This window comes from Saccostrea cucullata, unplaced genomic scaffold (genome assembly GCF_032062105.1).
Source record: "Saccostrea cucullata isolate Sc308-1 unplaced genomic scaffold, CSIRO_AGI_Scuc_v1 ctg14, whole genome shotgun sequence".
NCBI classification, from domain to species: Eukaryota; Metazoa; Mollusca; class Bivalvia; order Ostreida; family Ostreidae; genus Saccostrea; species Saccostrea cuccullata.
Window position 1 is genome coordinate 1,065,526 of NW_026941090.1, and position 25,322 is coordinate 1,090,847.

Sequence of the window (25,322 nt, forward strand, 5' to 3'; positions counted from 1 at the left end):
AATCAGAATGTGTCCTAACCAAAAAAAAAAAATGCAAAAAATACCATTGACGAGGTAAGTGATTTTCCGAGTTGCGCCTTAGCAGTCTATAAGATGTCACAATGGCTGGACTATAATTTATTTCGAGAAATGTTGTAAAAATGTCGAAAAATTGTAATTAATTTCAATGTTACTGATTTTGGAAAAATGATTTCAAATATTCTACAAGTATTTATGAGTTTTAAGTATCTAGATCTGATTTACACAACTTCTCAAAAATACATGTACAACAAAACATTGTATGCTTATTTCTGAGATTTTTATATTATACAGATGTGTTCCTTGTATCAAGACCATTTTCCTTAAAAGGGCATGGTCATAGTTTCACCTAAATTTTCAAATTCATTTAACCATTTTCAAAAAAAATGAACAAAGGTTTCTCTAATGATTATCAAAAATTTGAATTTCAGTTGTCGAGATACAAGACAGATTTAGAGCTCCAAACCTTTGTTATGTAAACAGGGTCCGTGTCATGTTTTTATTTACATAGATTAATATACAAATATATGTTCGTCCGAAGCTGAATTTCAGTAAAAAAAAAAGTTAATTCTAAATAAGATTCGACAGTTTCTAGTGATTTGCTGATTTTCATTTTGTTATAAATATGATATTTTATATATGTAAACAGAAACAAGGCACAGACCTTGTTTACATTATGAAGAACTTCAAGTTCTGTATCTTGTTGTTAATCAACAAATGTTGATCAAATTTTTGGCTGATCATTAGAAGACGCCTTAGTTAGGAATTGTAAACATAAAATTTGGTTTAAAAAATTCTGTTAAAACTGCCAATTTATTTTACCTTGACCTTGAAGTTTGACCTTATTTTGTAAAAAATTTAACCTTGAGCATACTTTCTGAACGTTTGCTGCAGGTGCTCTCCTATTTTACATGTGTATTTCTTTTGACATAGACCTTTTTAAATCTTTTGGCCATGACCTTTGAGTTTACTTGTATTTGAACAATTTCAACCGTCGTCATGAGCTGCCATGCTGGGTAATCATGTCTTGTTCCTACATTGAACTATAAATAGATTAGTCAATCGCAAGTTTTTTCCAAGTTCTCCCAAACCCTCCAAAGTGAAAATAGATATAAACATTTTTTGTAAAGCAGGCCCGAAGTACACGCTGTGGGTGGTCAGGGCTGGGGGTGGGTTGGGGTTGTGTACCCCTCCCCCATTTTTATCTGAAAACTTCTGTTTGGTGTAGTTTTACTACATAAATTGTTATTTTGAAGCTGAATCCCCCTTTTTTGTTGCTGTACGGTCAAACACAGGCACATTTTATTTTTAAAGCCTTTCCTCTTTCCCTGAAATAGGACTTGGGCAGTTCAATTTTTTTTTTTTTTTTTTTTTTTTTTGCTTATTGATATTTTTTAGTCCTCTCATTAAAATTGATTCTTTGGACTTAAATAGATTTGGAACATCCAAATTGAACCATTACTTGTGTTTATTTTGTGAAATATAAGAGCCCCCAACATCTATGGTTTAGAATTTATTGTCAGGGATAAGCTTTGTAAAATTTTGCAAAAGAGGGCAAAGTCCTTGGTCAAGAGGTCAAATTAGTTGATATCCAAAGACAGCTCTTGTAACAAGAAATCCCATAGGTGAAACATGAAAGAACTAGTTCCTGCCAATCAAAGATTATAGGCAAGGTAAAAGTTTTTGCAGACACACAGACAGATGAGTTGACAGAGAAACAGAGAAATATTTAATTCATGAATTTTATTTTCAATAATAGGGGAAATGAAACTATAAACCTAAAATATTGTGCATGTGAACAAAACCAATCTTAACTAATCAGTTGCAGAGATATAGGAATTATTCAGTCATATAAAATTTGTGTAGGATGGCTATATCATAACTTTTTTTTAACAAGTTGTAAATGAATTTGGAATTTAGAATTTTAAGTACAAAATCAAAATTACTAAATGAGAATGGGGATTTTTCTATATTATCATTAAAATCACTTTCATAATTACTAAAATTGAGAATTTAATAAAATGCAATAATTTACAATATATTTCTTTCAAAAACAACTACATGCATTTCAATCAGATTTTGGCCTATCGATTCCTAAAATGCAAGTTACAAAAATCCCGAATTTTACAGCTACTATCAACATATTTAAAACCAAAAATAACCAACTTATGGAAATTGATACTTAGAATTCATAAATTAAAATGTACACTAAGGTTCATGCATATTCTTGTATCAGTTATACATCTGCAGATTTTATGGCAGCCCTAAGCTTAGCTGATCGACTCCGGGGGTTTTCCAGAACCTCTTCCTCTTCAGGGGTCGTGACCTTCTTACTGACGGGAATCCACCTCTTCTTTAGGATAATCTTGATCAGTTCTTTGTCGTATTTCTGGTGGTGGTCCCGCATCATCCGTGACTTCTGCTTCACTGACAAGTTTTTGGCTTCGTCCATCTCAATGCCATGGAAATGTCTCTTGAATATGCGGTCTTCTAGAGAATGAAATGAGATTCCGACACAAACACCTCCTGGTTTTAGATAGTGATATGCTACCTCTAATCCATTGTTGATTTCATTTAGTTCGTTATTAACAAAGATTCTCAAGGCTTGAAATGTACGAGTGGCAACATGGCTTTTCCTATTTAATTTGTCCCTCAAGATTTTCCTGTGAATTGCAATATTCATTTTTACATATTAAAAGGAGCATTATTATAGAGAGAAAAAAAATTCCTGAAAATATACAATTAATGAATTACACTGTACATGTATTTTTTAAAAAAATTATTATTAAAATGATTTGGTCATTGATAAAGAACAAATGTATATTTCTTAAGATTTTTGATATACTGGGTGCTCAGAATACTGGGTAGCTCTGCTTGGAGGCTTGTGTAACAAATTAGATAAATTCAATTTGTAAAAGTAAAATTACATTTACAAGACCCATGAAAATCTATTCACATTTTATCAGTATTTTCCCTGTTTATAGATTTCATCTAATATACACTCTTTACTTCTTAATAACTATATGTAAGACACCATTTTTCCTAAAAATTATAACAGGTATTTTTGTAGCTTAGTTCAGTATTTTTATTTTAAAATTCTTACTCTTCAAAAACATTTTCAATGACTTCTGCCAGCTGTTTGGTGGTAGTTATTTTTCCCATGACATAGCGGGCCTCTACAATGGCGTGGGCGATCTGATTAGCAATGTGGTCCTCTCCGTATTTCTTGATTATGTCCCTCAGTTCCTGGACAGAGAGGTGATTGACCACATCCATGGCAGTGACACTATCTGGATCTCTGTAAACATTTAACATATTGACAGTCATCAGCTACAGCAAAACATGCTTATAACAAAGTGGCAAGGAAGGATGATTTTATACAATAGTCCAATCCACACTTTGAAAAAGTTGTTTCCCTTTGCGGGGTCAACCAAAAGGTCAATAGGGAAAGAAACATCATTTATCCTCTTTATGCTACCAATATTTGGGCATTGACATGCTCTGATAAATCCATTGTGTTTAATTTTTTTTTCTTTCAATGTGTGGGTAGCCCCATCTTGGGGCAATCAATACATAAAAGGCAGAGCTTTTTAAAAGTCAAATGACTAAGTTACAAACCTGCAAACTACAAAGGCTAGTGTGTGGATTGTATGGGTTTATCCCCTAAGATGGCGGCCAAGGGACATAACTTTTGCAAAGTGTGGATTGGACTATTATAAATGTAATTTTTTATATTTGTTAAGCTTACATCATATCTTAAATGTCCTGGAAAATTAAATTCAGTTCACTGTCTCATTTCATTAAAAGCTGAATGGTATGTTTACTCTATTTTCTTCAAGACTACCGGGTAATAAATTTATTCAAGCACCTGTTTCATATTTTTTTGTTCACTGCATTATAAATCTGCTTACCTCCCTTGATCCATCCTCATATCCAGTGGGCTGTCTCTGCTGAGGGAAAACCCTCGATTACTTTGGTCGTACTGCATGGAGGAAGCCCCCACATCAAAGAGAATCCCATCCACTGATCCAGGGGTTATCCCAAGCTGGTAAAGTATCTGTGGTGTCTCAGAAAACTTGCCTAAACAAGTTAACACCTGACCTGGCCTGTCAATGTATGAAATTAATATTTCAGCAAAAATTTCACTATTAACTGTACATTAAATGAGGACATTATATATTATACATTTATATGTATAATCAGGTAATGCACATTTTGTTTGACTTTATTTCTTTTTTCTATTAAATATAAATAAATCATGTCATATATTGGAATGATTACAACCTAGGAGACATGATATCATATATGCTGCTCTATCATGTGTAATCATGGTAGAAAAATTCCCTAAATCTTTCATCTATTAAATATCAAATCCATGCTGCATTTAGAAACATACAACCAAGTAGATGTATTATATTTGTATAAATTCAAAAAGATTTTTTTTTTCATTTATAGACTAATTTTAAGCATCAATTAGATAACCTAATCTTCCAAGTGACTGCTTTGATTTAAAAGTTGCTACGTACATTGTATTACATTTACATTATCAACATAGATGGATTAGATTCAGAATTAGTTGTTACTTGTAGGATTTGGCCAGTTCCTGAGCATAGCTGAAGGCTAGAGGGTCTCTATCCACACATACCACTCGGGCCTCAGGGTTCTCGGTCAAAATAGCCTTTGTATGTCCCCCAGCTCCAAAGGTCATATCAATAAATAACTGCAAAAAATTCTCACAACATAAATATAAAATGATCTAGAAAAAAGACGCATTCAAAAAGGTCCCTGCTAATGTAATAAACTTCAATAAACACAACTTATGAAATACAGTGTAACTGTAAAGTCTAGAATAAACATGTGACAAGTGTGAATGTGGTCACCTGTCCCTGTTGAGGATTAAGAACTTCCAGGACTTTCTTTACCATCACTGGTACATGTTTAATCTCCTCTGATGAGTCTTCAACAGACCTAGGACTGTAACTTAAATCCTCATCACTATTGTCAGATATATGATGTACATCTGAATCTGAGCAGATTCCATTGTGGCCTGTAATCTGAAGATTTAGTTTTCCACTCACTGTTTTTACATGACAACAGGTTTGGGTCTTTGATGGTTTCTGGATTGGTAGAACTGCAAAATGTGAGATGGATTATTCAGCTGAAAGCACTATGCTACTATCATTATATTATGTCAATTAGCTGTTACAATAATGCAAGAGAAAAAAAAACGAAAATGACTTAAAAATTTATCAATTCAGTATGTTTAATTTAAATCAAAGATCTGGTGAAACACTAAATCACAATACAGTTCATAATTTTACCCTAGAAGTATTAACCATGCTACAAATTAACCAGTACATATTTTAAAGGAATTGTATACATAATAGTACCAGAACATGAATTAGCGGTATACCACAAGCAAATGATCCCTATACACTGCATGTCTAAAAATTTTCTCCTTTGGCTTTCCTGTTACAGTGTACAACTGCATGTCTGAGATGAATGGAAATAGCTAACTGTAGCTCATATAAATATATTCCATACTAAAAATGTACAATATATTTTGGTGGAAAGAATCCTTCCCTGAAGGACACGTATTTACATTTTTTTACTCCTTCTTACCTGAGAACAGGTGTCTCCTAATTGTAAATAGACAAGAATAGGAGAAGGCTTTCTTCATACACCAACTTCTTAATGCCATGTCACTATAAATCAGAGATGACTTAATTTACTGGAACAATCTTTCATGCCTGTCAGGGGGCCCTTGATTGAACATAAACTATTGCCTATATTGGAAAAATCAATTCACATAGAAACACATTCTTGCAATGCCAGGAGTCCTGATTCCATAAGTTGCCATTGGACCCCTGACAAATCATTCAGTATTTTGTGGGCTGATTTAGCAAAGTCTTTCTGAAAAATTTACAAATCTTTATTGTTTTTCTCATCTCTCAACCATGCACTATGATAAACAACATGTGCAATTGAGGTGTAAACTGAATTTTAACCCAACTATCTATGAACAAGATGAAAGCTTTAATTTGACTGCATAGTGCCTATCAATGAGATATAGAAATTAATTAAAGCACGCCCAAAATATTGAATGAAATTTAATTGCCAGGGGTACAATGGCAACATGTTGACTCATGCAGGATCACTGGCATTGCTAGGATGATCGATAGAAGTAAACTTTACTGTACAAGTCCACTCCATAATCATAATATTATATTTTTTACAACTAGACTTTGCCTAATAATTTATTAAATATTTTTTTTAATCTGAAAAAAAGAAAGAAAAAAAACATCCTTTTCTTAATATTAATCTCAATTATTATGTAATCAGTTAAAGAAAATTAACAGAATAGATTAGTCATTTAAAATTAAGATGCATTTAAACATGTTAAAGTGAAATTTCTCAAATGACAAGATCCAATGGAATTATCAACAAGTGATTAGTTAGTTAGAATAATCTAACTGTGTCTCGGTACAAGCCCTCACCGTTAAACCGGGTCCGTAGGACAATATAATTTTAACGATAGAACATTCTATCTAGTGATTAGTGAACAACTTTCATTTTGAGAACAGAGTTGTAGAAAATATGCCTATATATCTTTATTCTATGTTGATTGAAACATTCGGCAAACGTACTACTTATTCAGTCTTTCCAAATTTAAAATCCCTGATTGAAAGGGTACCAAAAAGGGTCAAATAGCCATAATGCACCTGTCACCGAATATCAACAAATCCACATGGTAAACTGGTACTGTTGATCAATGAGAACCAGACAAATGACTAACAACGCCTCCTTGCGGGTAAACAAGTGCAGCGGAAGTAGCAAATGTAGTCGTACAACAAGAAAAATTGACAAAAAATATGTGACAGAGAAAGTACACATTTTCAAAGACACTGATAAAAAAAATATTCAGAATGGGATGCCGCAGTGAAAGTGGGGTTAGATGCTTGAGAATTTTCGTCATAACCGATGCTATATTGATATGGGTAAGTTGTGAAACCCGAATGGCATATTTTAGTTTTTGGGATTTTCATGACAAATTCTTTGTGATTAACAGAAGAAAATAACATTTTTGAAAACCACTTTCATTTAGGTATTTTATGAAATACCAGAGTAAAATATATGAATGGCTTTTCGAATTGTAATAACCTAATATTTACAACATGTGAAATTTTCATTCCTTCTGTATACTGCTTTATAAATCATATGGAAAGTTCATAAATATTGAAATAAATGAGGAAAAAAGTAAAGTAAATTGTTAATTTAGAATTCACAGTTAGATTAATATAGAGTTTTCAAATAATTAAAGATGTTTTAGAGAAGTACAATGCTTTTCATATATTTAACATATACATGTATGTGTGGCTTTTGTCCAAAAATTGCAAACTTGAAAGTTTTTGTTATGAACACAGTCACACCGTTCATTGCCTAATGTATATTTTGGCACTGTGAAATGAGAGGGGAAAAGGAGTATCTCATAACAACAAATGCTAAAACACAGTTTACATTTATAGCATTAGTATGCTCAAAATGAATTGGGGACGCTTACAGCAAACATGAATTTCATTCCCCCATGGCCACACTTCAAAAATAATTATATTGTGAACCTAACTAACAAAGTGAATAGCATGTATAATAAAGCAAAATTATTCATCCTTGGTACTTCGTAACGTTATAAGTGCATTTTACTGTATTGACCATTGAGATAGAAATATGTGGCAGTCAGACACCCATGTCAGATACCCATGAGTGGTCTTGTCTATTACTCACCACAGTAAACATGGTAAAAAAGGATATTATCACCCCTGGGTATCTCATGATGGCTGACACAATGCCTTGGAAATATCATGTGAAAGAACTGCCAGGGAAGGTCTAGGTTGAAGGCTATAGGGATGAGGACCCTGAAGGAGGGAGGAATGTTGTAGAGCACCTGTTTAGTAATTCAGGGGTCTTGGGCTCAGATTCTTGTCTGGTTCAGTCATGAATTCAGTTTTCTCATTTACTGTTATATTTGGTGCCACTAACTACCCTTGGACTTACAGGAGAAGGTCCTGTGAGGGGTAAAAGAATCTGGGTTGGGAATGTAAAGAGGTAGGACTAGGAAAAGAAGTGGTATGGACTTAATAGGGATCATGGGTATTGGTCTGGATCACTCAGGGGTTACTGATTATAGAGTATGTGTCTACTAATGCTGGGGTCTCTGTTTTCATACCAATAGAATATTACATATATACATGTATTGTCATAATATTACATATACCAGTATATTGTCTTAATATTGTTGTGTAGAATAGTTCTACAAACACAATGTCACTGACAGCTAGTTGGTTATTTGTTTAATTCAGTTTAACTATGAGAAACTTGGCTTTGTATATATCCATGCAGAAAAAATACATGGTACATGTATGCTATTTTTGGGGGGGAGGGGGGGGGGTACATGTACATTTATTTAGCATATCTTGTTGATGTCTGGAAACATTGTCTGTCATGCAATGTCATTGTCTAGCTGTCATAAAATCCTAAAAGTGAATAAGTGTCAGTGTGTGTGTGAATATTTAATTGCACTTCATATATGTGGAGTAGAACCTAAGACAGAAAATGCACCTCTAGAAAATAAAAACTGGCAAATTTATTATCCATATATTATAAGCCTTCCATGAAATAATGTGTGTAACCAACATTATAGACTCACTTTATGAATATGAAGTATGCAATCAAACAACAATTAGGGTAATGTATAAATGTATTAGGATTGTACTTATATAGTATTACATGTATTGTGTTTTGCCATTGTCATGTATAATCATGATAAAGAGCCATAACATCTCTGCCAATTAATGTTTTCCATTTGCATTACCATTTACATTTAGAATAGTCTATAGAGCCACAGTCAGTATATTTTTGAATTGATTTATAATGATACAATATTCCAAGATCGACAAAAGGCATTCATATACATATTCATTCATTATAAATACATAGCTAAAGTGCTTTAGTTTTAGTGAATTCTGGGCCAATGGGGTATAGATATTAAGTTTATGGTGACTAACTGATCCCAGTTTACTAGCTTGGTATATCAAAAATAGTAATCAAAATAAAGGTGCAAAAATCAATTGAAAAATGCGAAATCTGTTCTGTTCTGCAAGTTCACGCTTGAGTAAAGATGTACTCCATTAATTTGTGAAACCATGGAGTGATAGTTTTTCAGTCAAGATAATGTTGGGAATTTTTTTTTCATTATCGAACATCCAATAACTGTAGGTTTCTGACAGAAAAAAATCAATTTTTGTGTCAGTAGTGTGATACTCTGTAAATTATCAGAAGAAATCTGGTGAGATTCTACAGACATTGCTTTGAATTATATGTTTTCGCAAATAAAAAAGGTTTCTTTTTTTTCATCTCATATATTTTGTTATCATGGTTATAGAATATGAAATGATCTTAATCATTTTGTTATAATTAAAATTTTTAATTTTATTTGATACTTTGATGTGAAAGCATATGATGGAATAGGATACATATACATCTTGTGAAGTTATTCACCAAGTCGATGCAATCTCTTTTCATGCATTCATTAATTTCTTCTTTTTTTATATATCTAAAAACGTTTCTTTAAAAAATTGAAATCTGGAGAGGGAACAAAACATTACCCAGCTGCTTGCACACCACACAAGCTTTAAATATGAGAATGCAGAATGGTGATAAAGTCGGTATTGAAGAAAATATCTTAAAGCGTTCACCACAGGAAGCTGCTGAAGAAACAATTAAAACACATTGCTTACAAGTACACCTCTTAAGCTTGACAAGTGGGTGCCGTATTGTTTCCATTTGTTCTTGGTACTGATTTTCTCTTGTATTTCTTTGACTCTTAAGTGTTTTAGGATTTTAGCAAATTGTAGATAGTTAGGATTGGCTTAGTGGATGATCAATCTGTAAATTTTTGATTGGTATAAAACGTATTTCTCATCATGCACAAGATGTAGTGTTTGAAAAATTCTCATTTTATTTAATTACATGTACATTGTAGTTTGCTTTAGTTCTATGCAGTTGTCCTTTTAAGTCAACTTCACTTAATTGATGCAGACCAGAATATACTGTCTTCCCTAATAATTTCCAAATAATGAAACCTAATAATTTCCAAATAATGAAATATTTAATATTCTGTCCAATTGTCTCTTTACACAAAGACACTAGGAGCCTCCCCGAGCCATGATAATTGTCTTTTTGGTATTGGTAAAAAATTGGTAAAAAAGCCTCCATTGGTAAAAAAGCATTCTCCTCTAGATTAAGTAAGATTACAGTATTGATTTTATGGGGTCCATTTTTTTACTGGAAGCATCCCTGCTAGCGAACGCTTAAAAAAATCTGATATTTTATCCACTATAGTCTGTGAACTAAAATGATATCAAATGCAAATTAGCCTTACTTCTTAGAGTATTAAGTAGGTTATATCATGTATAAGTACGGTTAGATGGTGATTATGATTTGGGTCAAATTGGCACACTGCTCAGTAATATCAACTTATTCATATACATTTACCATAGCTTATATTTTGCATCATTAAGCATGCCATATGTGTGTTGGCAGCTAGAATAGATGTTTTATTTTTTACGTATTTTGTTTTTATTTGTTCGGTGAACACAGTATTTGATACAGTGCATTTGCAGCTAAATGGAACATTTGGGGAAATGACCTTAAGTAGAGAATTTCAATGTGAATTATGTGAAAATTTATTTTCAAAAAAAGCCTTTTGCACAGGCAGTTGAAGAAGATAAAATTTTATTACATTAATATATCAGCTTTAATAATTGCATGAACCTGCTATTGGTCAAATCAAGTATTTTAAATAACATTGAATAAGTTCATGCAGTGTAAGATAGGGAATTTGGGTATACAGGGTATAGCTAGTTTCAATATTTACAATTGTTTACTACCTACTAGGAGGTGGCAGTTTTATGACAGAGCAATAAACATGTGAAAGCTGTTGTGTTTTATTTAATTTCATGAAGAGGTAAAACAGGTCTTTGTATTACTTTTATGCAGAAAATTTTCATTTATGGTGTGTTGTACATATACAAGAGCCTGTGCTGTTTTCTAGCACAGTAGCACCTCTGTTCAAAGTAAAATGGGTTACATTGTTTAGGTAAAAAAAAACCAAGATCATTAAAACTTTAAATACTTCACATAATAAAATGTGACATTAAAAATTTGAGAAAGTGTTCAAAATGTTGAGAAAGTGTTCAAAAATGTTGAGAGAATTGCTTCAGGTCACAGGGATGATTTCACAGTGGAGGTTCAAATTTTTGTTTTGTAAGGCATCCCAGATGTACCAGTCTTGTAAAGTAGGCTTTCCCCCCTAAAATCTTTCCCTCCAGAAAACTGGCTCTAGAGTAGGATTTCCCCCCAGAAAACTGACTTTAAAGTAGGAATTCCTACCTGAAAAACTCGTTCTAGAGCAGATTTACCTTACGGAAATCCCACACCAGAGTCAATTTTCCGGGGGAAATCCTACTCTGTGTAGTAGTTATAGAGTGCAATCCCCCCCCCCCATAAAAAAATTGATGTACTTATGTTTTGAAGGGGAGGGGGTGGTACATTGTTACAAGTGTCCCTTCTTAAACATGGTTACCAGATGTGGTGAACATACGTATAAGAAGAATGAGAATGTCAGTCCGTTTGTCTGTCTAGCTGTCTCAACTGTCTGTCCCAAATGGTTTTCCACACTTTTTTTTCTAAATGTTTGAAGATATTGAGCTGATTTTGGTATGGCATGTATCTTGATGAGGTTCGAGTTTGCATTTTATTCCACTTCAATAATTTTTTTATGATGACCTTTTCAATTTTTGAGAATTTTCCGCAATATTTTTTTTAAATGAAGGGAGATATTGAGCTAAATTTTGCTGAAACATCAATTCTGAGGATATTTACATGTGCATTTCTTTTTTTATACCCCCCGCAAACGAAGTTTAGGGGGGGTATATTGGAATCACCATGTCCGTCTGTCTGTCTGTTTGTCCGGACCATTACTCAGAAACTATTGGAAGGATTTGTCTGAAAATTTGTACAAATATTATTCACCATATGAAGTTGTGCACCTGATATTTTCATCTTGATTCGATTATTATTTTGAATTTTACAGGTGTTTTTTCATTTTTATTTTGTGGTTTTGTCCAGACCGTTTCTCAGAAACTATTGCAAGGATTAATCTGAAAATTTGTACACTCATTATTCACCATATGAAGGTGTTCAATTGGAATTTTCAACTCTTTTTGTTCATTTTTTTGCATTTTACAGGTTTTATTTTTTATTTTAATTGACTTGTTCATTTTGGGCTCATGTATATAAGGTTTGAGACATAGAATCTAGAATATCTGTACAAAAATACTACAGCTTAAAACTACTCATATAAACTTTAAAAAAAGAAACATCATCAAGTGTTAAAAACAGTTTTTACATAGCACAGAAGATAATGTAATTTTATTTATCTCTTGGGAATAATGACTGGACATGCATCCAGTTAAAGATAAACTAGTGCTAATTGTAACGGGGACCGTTACAGATGTTCCCCAAACACTCCCCAACTTCCTTTTGGTGCCACATTCCCTGTAAGCTTCATTAAATAAGACTAACTCTATGCATTTGAGGCTTTAACAACATTTACCCCGAAAGTACCAAGTTCATTCAAATTTTAGAATTCCACGCGTGCGCATGTGAATGCATGTGCGTAAAGACCATATCATCTTGTCTATACAATCTATATATTTCAATATACTAAATATTAAAGTATTTAATTCAAAAGTATTAAAAAAAAAATACGCTCATTAAACTGTATTTTTGATTTTACTCATTTCACGTAGAAGCACGTGCATACATGAGCATGATGGCATGAATATCTGTACAAAAATACTACAGCTTAAAACTACTCATATAAACTTTAAAAAAAGAAACATCATCAAGTGTTAAAAACAGTTTTTACATAGCACAGAAGATAATGTAATTTTATTTATCTCTTGGGAATAATGACTGGACATGCATCCAGTTAAAGATAAACTAGTGCTAATTGTACAAATGTAATCCCCAAACACTCCCCAACTTCCTTTTGGTGCCACATTCCCTGTAAGCTTCATTAAATAAGACTAACTCTATGCATTTGAGGCTTTAACAACATTTACCCCGAAAGTACCAAGTTCATTCAAATTTTAGAATTCCACGCGTGCGCATGTGAATGCATGTGCGTAAAGACCATATCATCTTGTCTATACAATCTATATATTTCAATATACTAAATATTAAAGTATTTAATTCAAAAGTATAAAAAAAAAAATACGCTCATTAAACTGTATTTTTGATTTTACTCATTTCACGTAGAAGCACGTGCATACATGAGCATGATGGCATACTTTCTTGTAGAGGTCCACTACATCTATCTATGTTCTAATTCCCACCCCGTTTGATTGAAAACCAAGGGAGTTGTAGCTGTTTAAAGTTTCAGCCAATCAGATTGCAGTGCACGTACACGCACGTGTATGCGTGTGCATGATGACTATACCATCTTGTAGAAGTCCATTATATCTATCTATGTTCCAAATCCCATCCTGTTTGGTTGAAAACCAAGGGAGTTATAGCTATTTAAAGCATAAGCCAATCAGATTGCAGCGCATGTGCATGCACGCGTTTTCATGATAATTGCTATACATCTTATTGTAGGATATCCTAATACATGCCTATGTTTAAAATTTCAAAGGATTTCATCAAAAAACAAGAAAGATATTGAGACTTTAGTTTCAGCCAATCAGAGCGAAGCGCACGTGCATGCGCGTGAGATCTTACTTTTTTGACCATGTCATTTTGTTTATGCTTCTAATATATACTTATAATATGAGTTTCAAAGCATTTCATCAATAATTTAAATAGTTACGTCTGTATCAATTATATTGGACATTTCTCGTGTTGCACGTGCGAGATCTTGCAAGCACATGTGCATGCACATGCTTTCATGATAAATCTTATAATACAGGCTGTAGATCTCCCTAATATATGACTATGTTCAAAATTTCAAATGATTTTATCAAAAAACAAAAAAGATATTGAGACTTTAGTTTCAGCCAATCAGAGCGAAGCGCACGTGCATGCGCGTGCGATCTTGCTATTTTGACTATGTCATCTTGTGCTTACTACTAATTTATCCTTACATTATAAGTTTCAAAACATTTCGTCACAAAATAGAAAAGTTACGGTTATATCCATTTTATATTGGTCATTTTAAGTTTTGCACGTGCGCGCTCTTGCAAGCACGTGCGCGCAAAATGACCTTGATTCCGCAAATCTACATAACATGCCTACTTACCCTAAAAAGGTTTCACCTAAGTCGGATGTGTAGTTTACAAGATCACTCGCGGACAAAATTTTCCCAGGAAGAAAAATAAGAATAAGAACTAGATACGATCTCGTTGCGAGCAACGAGAGGTCTTCCGTCCGTTTTAGGAAAAGAAACCCACGTAAAATCGAGCTGAAAAGAGATTCAAAATTTTGGTCACAAGGAGGATTGAAACCATGTCGCCAACGTGAATGCGCTTTTTTTTTTTACTTTTATATACCCAACGCGCTAACCATTAAGCTATTGGGAGTATTGTTCTAAATATACTTGTGTATACCACGGTACTTTTGCAACAGTCTGTCGAAGAATTATAAAAAGCATTCATAATTTCGCGCCAAACGCCACGAGTAAATATTCGCGCCTTTTCTTTGGACTGATCTATTAGATAGGTATGATAGCATCAATTAAATTTTAAAAATAAAACATTCTTAGCGCCTTTATTTTATTTCGACGTTAAGAAAGTATATGTAACACATTATACACAATACATATCGTATCTAGCCCAGTTACACTAAAGCAGTGAAACGGAAATTAAGTTTTAAGATTGACTCAATTGCAACGTACTACTGTAACGTGTCGGATTTGAGCGGTCAGTAGGTCTGTCCTCGGATTACCGAGTTTTACTGGGGATATGATTGAATGCAATATATACAGATAATAATATGACACCTGCCAGGTGTCTTTAAATCAAATGACCTAAGTGCTTTGTATAATTATTTATCTTCAGTTAATACCGGCACCTGTCTGGTGCCAACTGATAATTGCCTCACTATACTCGTATAACTGACTATATAAGTCAACATCTATCTGCCTGGTGCCTCTTGATTTAGCCTTTAACACCTGCCTGGTGTATTACTGCTTACCAAGTTGCCTATATAACTCTAGCCAAGTGGCTACAATATACTTACACAGTATGATTTTACTTTGTAAGAGCTTCTCTGTCCTAATGACAAACCTATAGCTAACGTCACACAGCTACATTTTAACTAGTCACTAACTACAGCAACTTTGCACAATCCGATTTGATCGTTACACCAAATGGATTCTGTACCAAAGTGAAGACACAAGCCAGTTGGCTGTACTGCCCCCTTGTATCTCAACTTAATCAATGATCATAAGTTATCAGATATCATATTGATAAAATACAACAGACTGCCTTTCTTTTGGCAACACTATTATTATTTTCTAACAGAACATCATTTATCAATGATACTTGTATAATTCTTTTGTCAATTGACCAATTAATTACAATATTTTTATTGATTAGCTATTATAATATAAACAAGTAACGGGACGTAACTCCTCCAACCATTTCACTACTACGTGAGAGTCGAAGTAGTTTTTTACATTTCATGTATCCTTATGTCAGAATCGTTCAATCAAACGCTCAGCTGCCTCCATAAACCCCTACTCGCGAAATGGCGGAGTTGACAGAGGCAGCCGCCATCTTGGGCTCGCTTCAGATTTTCAAATATTAATATCTAGAGTTCAGATAACCCAATATCCAAACAACTTATATAGTAAACATCAATAGAATGGTCTCTATTAACATTCCAAAAATAAATGAATAATATTGAAAAACAAAAAAGTTAGAAAATACGCTTTTTTCAATTCTCATCTCCGAACGACAGGAAGTATAGACGACGAACGAAAGGTCGCGTCCTGGTTAGTATCTATCACAATCTATAATCCCTGAAAGTTTCACATTGATATCTTTTACCGTTCTTGAGATTAACCACAGACAAAATGTCATTTTAAAATCAGGAAATGTCCCGTAACTTGGCACCAGATAGGAATTTTCAAAAAATCGCTCAGATAGATCAAATTCATGTTACGACACATCTTTTCTGAAAATTTCATGTAATTCCATCCAGTAGTCTTCGAGAAATCGCGTGCACAAAATTTGGAAAAAAAATAATAAAAAGAATAATAATAATAATAATAATAATAAGAAACAGTAGAATCACTATAAGGTCTTCCGTGAAGACGGAAGACCTTAATAATAACTAGAGCAAAGCTCGTTGCAAAGCAACGAGTAGGTCTTCCGTCCGGTTTTGACCGGAAGTGCCGGAAGTGACGGAACAAAAGAAAGCATTGAGCTAAGTTGTCTCCAGTGACTTTATAATTTCAATTTTGCATCAAAACCTTCAAAATAAGCCATTTTTTGCTACTTCCGGTTTGACCGGAAGTGACGACGACGGACGGAAAAACTACTTTTTATGCTCCCAGAGACATATGACACCCAAAAACTTGTCAAGAACGGCAGAAAAACGTGTTTTCGACCACTTCCGGTTTGGCCGGAAGTGACGACGCCGGACGTATTTTGACGACTCTAATAGATTAGGCTTGACATTTTGAACAACTTTGCTTCTTTGACGAATTACAAATTCTAAATACTTTTTGAGATATATAGGAAAAACATTCGGACCCTCTCGGCCCCTAATTTAAAGGGCCAGCCCTTTTTTCGAGGTCTCATTTGAAAGATCTTGGAATTCTATACTTTTTTTGTTCTACATGTTTTAACAAAATATTTCTAGGTAAAAAGTAATCGTAGAAAAGGTGTTAAAAATTTTGAAATTCTTGATAGGACTATTTTCTGGCCATAGCGAGCGTCGGCACTTCGTACTTCCGGTGGTTGTGATATATGAAATTCACTTCTCCAAAGGTTGCTCTAGCATCACTGAAAATTTCATGCTTCTGTGTTGAGTGGTTTTTCAGAAAACTGCCGGACAAAGTGACCCTCTGAAAATCACTAAAACGCGAAAATCTCAAAACCGGAAGTGACGTCATTAAAACAAAAAAATATATATCTAGATTTTTTCATGCTCTATCAGTCCTGAAAGTTTCATGAAAATCGAGCGAGCCGTTTTCGAGAACTCGCGTGCACAAAATCGGTAAGAAAAAAAACAATAATAATAATAATAATAAAAATAGTGGAAAAGAAACCTAAGAATAACAGTAAGGTCTTCCGCTGAAGACGGAAGACCTTAATAATAAGAAACAGAGTAAAAACAATATGTTCCCCAACTTCGTTTGGGGAACATAATTAATGAGTTTGGTGTGGGAAGTTGAAGTTAAGGCATCTTATTATCAACCATGTGTAATCTCCTGGGAATCAGGCACAAGAATTAAAGATCTCTCTTCTCTTATTCTCTTAATTGTAATTTATTGTCTGTCAAAGCACTTCATTACTGGATGACCAGCTCTTTATTTTCAATTGAATTTGATATAAAGTTATCAAGATTAATTTGATTTTGTATAATATGATTTTTTTTCAACAATCAGTTTGCAGAGTGACATAACACATAATTGCAATATATTTTTTTAATGCAGAAATAACAAAATTAAATAAAAAAAATAATGTTACAATGGAATTACAATGTATTAAATTTTTGTAAGTAAATTGCGAACACCTCTAGATCCATAAAGTATTTTTGAATTGGCACCTTCTCTGAAAAACCCAGCGGGGGGTATTTGTCCCTATTGGACAGTTCTTTTTAAACTAAATATTTGGGTTGAGACTCCATGATTTGAAATTTTTGCTTCTAAAATTCTTACTACATGAGTAGAAAAACACTCATTTACAAATTAGAAATCAGTTTGTTGTTCGTTTTTTATACAAAAACATTGCAGCTGTGGTTCATATTAACTCTATAAGAATGGGTAAATCCTACTCTGAGAAAGAAAGAGGAGGAAAATTGCCTCAGGTGTGATATTTCCCCTCAGGAGGAAATCCTACTCTAGAGGGGGTACTCTTTCTGGGGGGAAAGCTGGCTATGGGGGAAATCCTACTCTACAACACCGGTAAATAAAAATTTATAAGCCCTGTACTAGTGCTAGTGTTGAATCAATTGCCAGCTGTGCTTCTCTAATAAAGTATTAATATTTCTTTATTGATTAATGTTCACCATCCCTTAATGGTTCTCTAAAAATCAGCAATAAAATCAAACTATGCTAAAAAAAAATTTGGGTGAATTGTTCAATGTTTTTTTCCCTCAAACCTTGGATTTTTTTTAATACAATGTTTACATATACAGGTATTTTATAATGAAGTTGACTTGACTTTATATTTACAAGATTTCGTTTGTATTAGTGTGATTTAAACTATGAATTTTATCACTGCGTGAAGACAAAAAGAACCCGACTTATAGATTATTTAACTTTCAAAATCCCTTTACATTCATTTTATGGTTTTACTATTTGTGGGTATACTTAAATGATCTTAGGTGATGTATTTTTAATTTAAAAATCATTATGACTTTATGTTCATTAATTAATTTTGATGAAAGTAAAATATATCAACATGCAAACATTAAACCATTTGTAATTCCTTACAGTTGATTGGTGGAGCAATATTTGGTTTTTCTCTCTGGCTGTTGGTGGATTTCTTTGTGAACGAGTACCAGGCTGCATCAGACGACCTTAAACAGTCCAAGTATGTCATCTACGTGTTTGTTGCAGCAGGGGGATTCATGGTGGTCTACAGCCTCATCGGAATCATCGGAGCCATTAAACCAAATTGGAAGTGTCTCCTCATCATTGTAAGATCTGTTTCAGCAAGACATTCATTATATTGGTCATAGTCAAAAATATCTAAATAAATTTAAATCACTATCAAAAACCAAATTTTGATTTACCATTTGTAAAATTTGACCATTTACTATTTGTTTACTGACCACGGTAGCACTGTCAGTGACTTGGATGAGAAAGGGTAGTGGATAGTGCTGATAACTTTGTGTCAATTAAGTGTCACACACCAGTTAAAATATTAACTTTATTAAGGGATATCGTAGAACTGTTTTTAATTATTTATTGCTATAATATTTTTCTTTAATTGACAGTATCTGATTTGTCTGGTCCTTTCGATGCTGGTTCTCATTGGAGGGACTGTGTGGTGTTATGTTTACAGATATGAGGTAATGTTCATACTTTCTATCACTTTTTATTCACAGTAAACAACCTTTATTCTCTTTCAATTATGCAAGACCAACTGCTTTCAAAAATTTCATTGTAGGATATATTTGTATGTGTGAAATTGCTTTGCTACTTGTAATAAATGAGAAATGACCATTTTGCAAAAATAAGGTGTCATGAAAAATTGTTAATCCACAGTAGATTCTTTTTTGATAAACAAAAAAAGTTGAGTAATATTCAAGTTGACCTTGTGTAAATTATATAAACAATAGTCAAACTAATGATGTTACTTGAAACAAAGCGATTGATTGTTTTAAATATTGAAATATTTAATCATTAGAATTTCATGAAGGAAAAGAATCTGTATTTTAGGGTTATATTTGATTAAAAGCAACATGCAATATAAAGTGTTGTTTTTTTTTCTTCAAGATTGAGATAAAGCTGAAGAATACCTTTGTGACGATTGTTCCCAATAACTATGGAAAGAACACTGTGGTGACTCGGGCCCTTGACTTTATGCAGAGTGAGGTATGACTTAACTATAAACAAAGTTTTGGAGCTGTAATTAAGTTGATTTTCCTCAGTTATTCATGGAGGACTATGGATATTGACATGTGTAGCCCAGTGGGTAGAGCACCTAACGTGGTACAGATGTCCCATTTTCAATTCCCTGTCAAGCACAGTACATTTTCTAAATATTTTTTAAATAATTTGGTATTGTTGATCACCCCTGGACTTCCAGATGAAAGTCCTGTCAGGGCAAAATAGGAATGAGATGGTGGGCCTTATATCTTGGCCTTGATAGCTCAGTTGGTAGAGCACTTGACTAGGGGGCCTGGGTTCGATCCTTTATTCATTCGTACATACTTCTCCTTTCCTGTTACACATATATCAGGCAGTACTGGTCTAAGACAGATTACAGTATATAATTTGATTCCCAAAGAATTTCTAGCAAAATTCAATTAATTCCTAACCTGTGTAGCAGTCCAGAATAATGAAGTTATGTTTAGGAACTTGGCAGATGAAATTGGTCATATCTAAGGCCACACCAATAAGAAATTTTGTTCGTCGGACCTGCACGCTTGTATTTAAACAAATCTATACAAATAATATTGATTGAAATTTCCTGCTCCATGGGAATTCAGTGCTATTTTCTGTTCCATTTTTGCTCTATTTATTGTATTTTTAATCTGCTTACTTTGCAAATCAGAAAAAATTTAATTGTCCGCTCAATTTTTTTCATGCTCCACCCAAACATTTTGTCAACAAAAAAGTAATAATATTATTTTTCAACCGCTTACCCACTCTTACTTTTTTCATCAAATGTCCGACGAACAAGAAATTAAATTGATGTGGCCTAAATCATGATACAAGTACTGTGGTTAAGTATGCTCATCATATGTTACACTTTTTATGCGTCGGGAATGATAGATCCAGGGTGTATATTGTTTTTGTCCTGTCTGTCTGTTTGTCTGTTGTCAACTTTAACCTTCACCATAACTTTTGAATTGTGAGAGACAGAGACTTCATATTTGGTATGCATAATCCACTAATTAAGCTCTTTCAAATGCTTTGTGACTTTGACTGTGACATATATTAAAAAAGTTCTTTTCATTGGAGATAGAAATTTCATATTTGGACATCAAGCTAAATGACAGCAAGGTCAATGACCTTATGACCTTGACTGTGACATATATGCCAAAAATAGCTTTTTCAAACTTTTCCCATAACTTTTGAACCATTGGAGATAGAAATTTCATATTTGGTATACATACTCCACTAATTAAGTTCTTTCAAATGACAGCAAGGTCAATGACCTTATGACCTTGACTGTGACATATATGCCAAAAATAGCTTTTTCAAACTTTGTTGCCAGGCGCAGTTTTTCACAAACACATCTTGTTGAATACTGAAAATTACATTAACATATGTTTGAAACATTTTAAATTTTCTCGAGGTAGACAAACATTAGAGAAAAAACTTACCTGTGTAACAATTCCAAAATGTCCAAATAGATAAAACATCTTTCATTTATGTTTTGTCATTGATATTGACTGTTTATGTGTTGCAGCTTGAATGTTGTGGTGGACAAGGCTACACAGATTACAAGGGGTCTGACTGGAGTAACAACCTGCAGATTGGTGGCAACATAGGCTATACCCAGGACAATTACGCTCCTCTCAGCTGCTGCACTTACTACGACAGAAACAAAGAAACACAGGACACCTCTTATCAGGCCTGTCCCATCTGTCTGGATCAACTGTCTGGTCAAAATCCACTCATCTGTAGTAGTGTCAACCCTCAAATATGGAAAACAGTAAGTCCCCCTCTCCCAAAAATGTTATTTTTATTTTGAAAATTACATGTTTGGGAAAAAGTTAATTTCATTCAATGGATAAATTGTAGTATATCAGCATTAGAAATGTAAGAAAGACATATGTATTATCATAACAGTAACTTGATCTGAAGGGAAATATCACGTCAATTCGACAGGTGCGGATCATTGGATCAAACGAGAGGCAAAGCGTTGAGTTTGATCTGATGATCCACTCTTGTCGTCGATGCCCAAGAAAAATAACATCATATTTCTGTGTACTACATGATCAGTTTCAGAGAGTGGAGATATGGATTCAGAAAACCACAATGTAGTGATCCAGAAAGTCGGATCAGGGCGTCACATGATTATGTTAATTCAACAGTTAAATTAAGTGATACACAGTTGGATATGTAATAAAGTCTGTTATCTTTTTATTGTAGCCTTGCAATGAAGCAGTTGTCAAGTTCTTCAAGGACAACTTAGGGATTGCTGCAGGAGTGGCCATAGGTGTATTAGCTTGTCAGGTAATTATGTTTTCATTCTCTCTGTCCTTTTTTTCTGTTAATTCACTCTATGTAAACCTCCCTACATGTTTACTGAAATTACTTGAAAGAAATTCCATTTGTGGAATAGTTGACAGTTCATATACTGATAATTGTAAGAAACAATGCGTTTTGGATATGCATCAATGGAATAGTTTTTACAAATGATTAATTAATTAGAAAAATTGTCTTTTTGTGTAAAAAAGATGTTGGAATAAAAGAATATGAATTTTTACCAATTTTTAATGTTTAAGAGGTACTTATTAAATTTCTTCAGATCTGCCATTGCTTGTGAACTTTGTGGGTCACCCTCTCCCATGAATTTTACATTTACACAAACCTTAAACTTTTCAACATGGAGGTTGTTGAATCTTTTGTGAATATACAGTGTTATCCAAGAAATGTAGTCCTCATAATTCAGTAATTTAAGATTTTTGATTGCACACAAACATAGAACCTCCCTAGCTCCCCAATCTCTGAATTAAAATGATTCAAAAGTACTCTATGTGGCAATGCAAGCTTTTGTGTTTTATTTGCAGTTGTTTGGTGTTATTTTGGCTTCTGTGTTGCTTCACCTCTACAACAGCAGATACACACCATATGATGCAAATAACGATGATGTCGTGTACGAAATGGCCAGATGTCAAGAGAAATCCCCATATCCCACACGAGGGGCAGGACCCTATGCTAATCTGTACAATAACTAAATATAGAATGCTGCTGTCATATCATTAGAACCAGCCATCATCTCATAAAAATCATCAGCCTCAAACCAGAACATCACTTACATGTAAAGAGAAACCAGTGACCACACCATCTTCACTCCGGCTTCCATCAAACATTGCTGCATTGGCTTTAAAGCTAGCATTCCTGGATGTGAGATTTCATTTGAACACATTTAGAATAGTATTTAGATCAGCTTTTACAGGTATTGAGTCTTTTATAGACTCCTATTGACAAACCTCCACATTTTTACATGGGGGAATTTAAGGGTTGTAGATCTAAGGGTTGTACTTCATCATTTGTCTAAATATATTGTTAATAAATATTTTTCCTCTCGACCATTGCAGGTACATGTATTGGTTTCTTGATGAAAACTTTATTTAACTGTATATTTTGTACAATATCTACTTCATACTTTTTACTTAGGCTATGAAAGGTTTGATAAGCTAGTGTGTACATGTTAGGTAAAATAGAAAGGTCCTCATTAAAAATGTGGGGGTTTTTTATGCTCTACTGTTTGTGACTTTTGAAACTTTTAAAAATGGAAAAATTCATTTTTTAGTACATGTATATGTATGTTGAATATGACTCATTGATGAGTATAACTTGTTGAGTCTCATGCATGAGTGTTACTTTGTATTTTTATGTTTTTCATGAATCTTTCTGTTGAGAAGGGATGTGCAATAATTGTTGTTTCAGTGATACAACAAAAATGTATATGTATTTATGCTCAATAGGTACAATGTAACCTATTGGTAGGCACTCCTAGGTACAATATAGAATTAAAATGAACATTGTACATGTACTTGTGCTCAAGACATACATGTATTTAACATTTCTACAAAATCTTTTCACATCTGTATAACATACTACATAAATGTATAGGATGGGATAAATGATCATATATCATTAACTGAATGAAAATATTACATATGTATATAGGTTCCTATGTCTTGGAAAAAAAGCCTTGTCTTTTTTGTTTACGTGTATTCGTGTGTGGTTCTAAAGCTGAACATTTTAGATCTGAGCAGAGGTGGAATGTTTTAGTTAAATAATATTAGATATTTAATTCATATGAGGGACAAGAAATGTACAAATTGCATTGGTAGATTAATGATGACAGACTCTCATTTGTTGTAAATTTTCTAATATTGCATGTTGTCTGAGAGATGTAAAAATATTGTTCATCTTATGGAGATCATAGATTATGCCCCGTAGAATTAGATTCTATTTTTCACTTGTAACATACCGGTAGTTATTGTGCAGTTCATCTTTATATTTGTACTTGCTTTTGATTGTATTTTCCATTTTGTTGTCATACTAGTGATCATATCATAGTCAACAGCCGATACAGCTTCAGCATTCAGAAAATTTAAAACCTGATTTCAACGACTTTTAATCTTTCCGACAATTTGGGAATAAAGTGGATAATTTTTCTTTTATTTGTAGAATTAATATGTTGTAGTGTATTTATAATAAACATTTATGTAGTTAACTAGGATTTGATTTCTACAAAAGCCATGTATTATTGTGATATCTTTTCTGTTCTATTTAAAAGAATTAAAGTAAACACTGTAAGGCCATATAAAATTAATCTTTAGATTCTCATCCCCGCCCGCCCCTCTCAAAATGTCCCGCCCCGATGTATCTTATTTTGATTTTTTGAGTATTTTCATGTATTTTTATTCAGTAAGAATTTGGGTCAAAGTTTAAGAGTTATCTCCCGTCTGTATTAAAAGTCGCGTGTCGCTATTTATAGCAAAAACGCCAATTGAAGAATGGAGAAAAATCGGCAATAAAAGCAGTTTAAATGTGTAAGGAAAAGATAATTTGTCAGTATAGAGAAGGCAGAGAAGAAAAAATAGCATAAACACATATAGATACCATCACTGGCAGGAGCAAGTATGTAGAGAGATTGTAACTAAGTAAAAATAGACGAGGAAAATGACACCTGGTCAAGTTATGTATAACGATCTCCAGCTGTGTGACTTAGCTTTGAAATAAAAAAAAAATCTACAACATCGTAGACAGACTTAAGAGAAGGCCTAGATTTTTCAGTAGAATAATTATTAGAACATTTATATAGATTTTGCAAAATAAGAAGTCACGCATACACAATTTATTGGTATCCCCATGCACCTCATTTTGTTCAGGGTGTGCCGTATAATGTGTACTTGATAATTTGTTAATTAACAATAAATATTTAACTTTTAAAGCAAAAATTTTCTTTAAATATTTAAAAGAATATGAAAAGAATTAAATATATTCATATTTGCATTAAGGTAATGAAAAAAATGTGTACGGGGCGTCCATTGTTTTGTTGATACTTAGGCCTATATATAAATTAACAATTATAAAAAATAAAAAATAAAATCCGCCCACCCGCCCCAATTTTTTTGCAAATTAGGATGAGAATCTA

General features: G+C 33.2%; 2 protein-coding genes across 2 annotated transcripts; one reads left to right on the forward strand and one right to left on the reverse strand.

Moving 5' to 3' along the window:
- Nucleotides 1-1,782: 1,782 nt before the first annotated feature.
- On the reverse strand, nucleotides 1,783-6,775 carry LOC134257129 (probable methyltransferase-like protein 15 homolog). The gene is made up of 7 exons (XM_062739776.1): nucleotides 6,741-6,775; nucleotides 5,641-5,804; nucleotides 4,899-5,149; nucleotides 4,602-4,738; nucleotides 3,930-4,124; nucleotides 3,122-3,316; nucleotides 1,783-2,681 (listed from the first exon to the last, which is right to left on the reverse strand). The coding sequence occupies exons 2-7, from the start codon at nucleotides 5,717-5,719 to the stop codon at nucleotides 2,255-2,257; spliced, it is 1,284 nt and encodes a 427-aa protein (XP_062595760.1). The 5' UTR covers nucleotides 5,720-5,804; nucleotides 6,741-6,775; the 3' UTR covers nucleotides 1,783-2,254.
- Nucleotides 6,776-6,833: 58 nt separating this feature from the next.
- LOC134257171 (tetraspanin-7-like) lies at nucleotides 6,834-24,475 on the forward strand. Its single transcript, XM_062739816.1, has 7 exons — nucleotides 6,834-7,016; nucleotides 18,745-18,948; nucleotides 19,249-19,323; nucleotides 19,751-19,849; nucleotides 21,393-21,638; nucleotides 22,079-22,162; nucleotides 22,720-24,475. Exons 1-7 carry the CDS (start codon nucleotides 6,945-6,947, stop codon nucleotides 22,885-22,887), a joined length of 948 nt encoding a protein of 315 aa, XP_062595800.1. The 5' UTR covers nucleotides 6,834-6,944; the 3' UTR covers nucleotides 22,888-24,475.
- The last annotated feature ends 847 nt before the right edge of the window (nucleotides 24,476-25,322 follow it).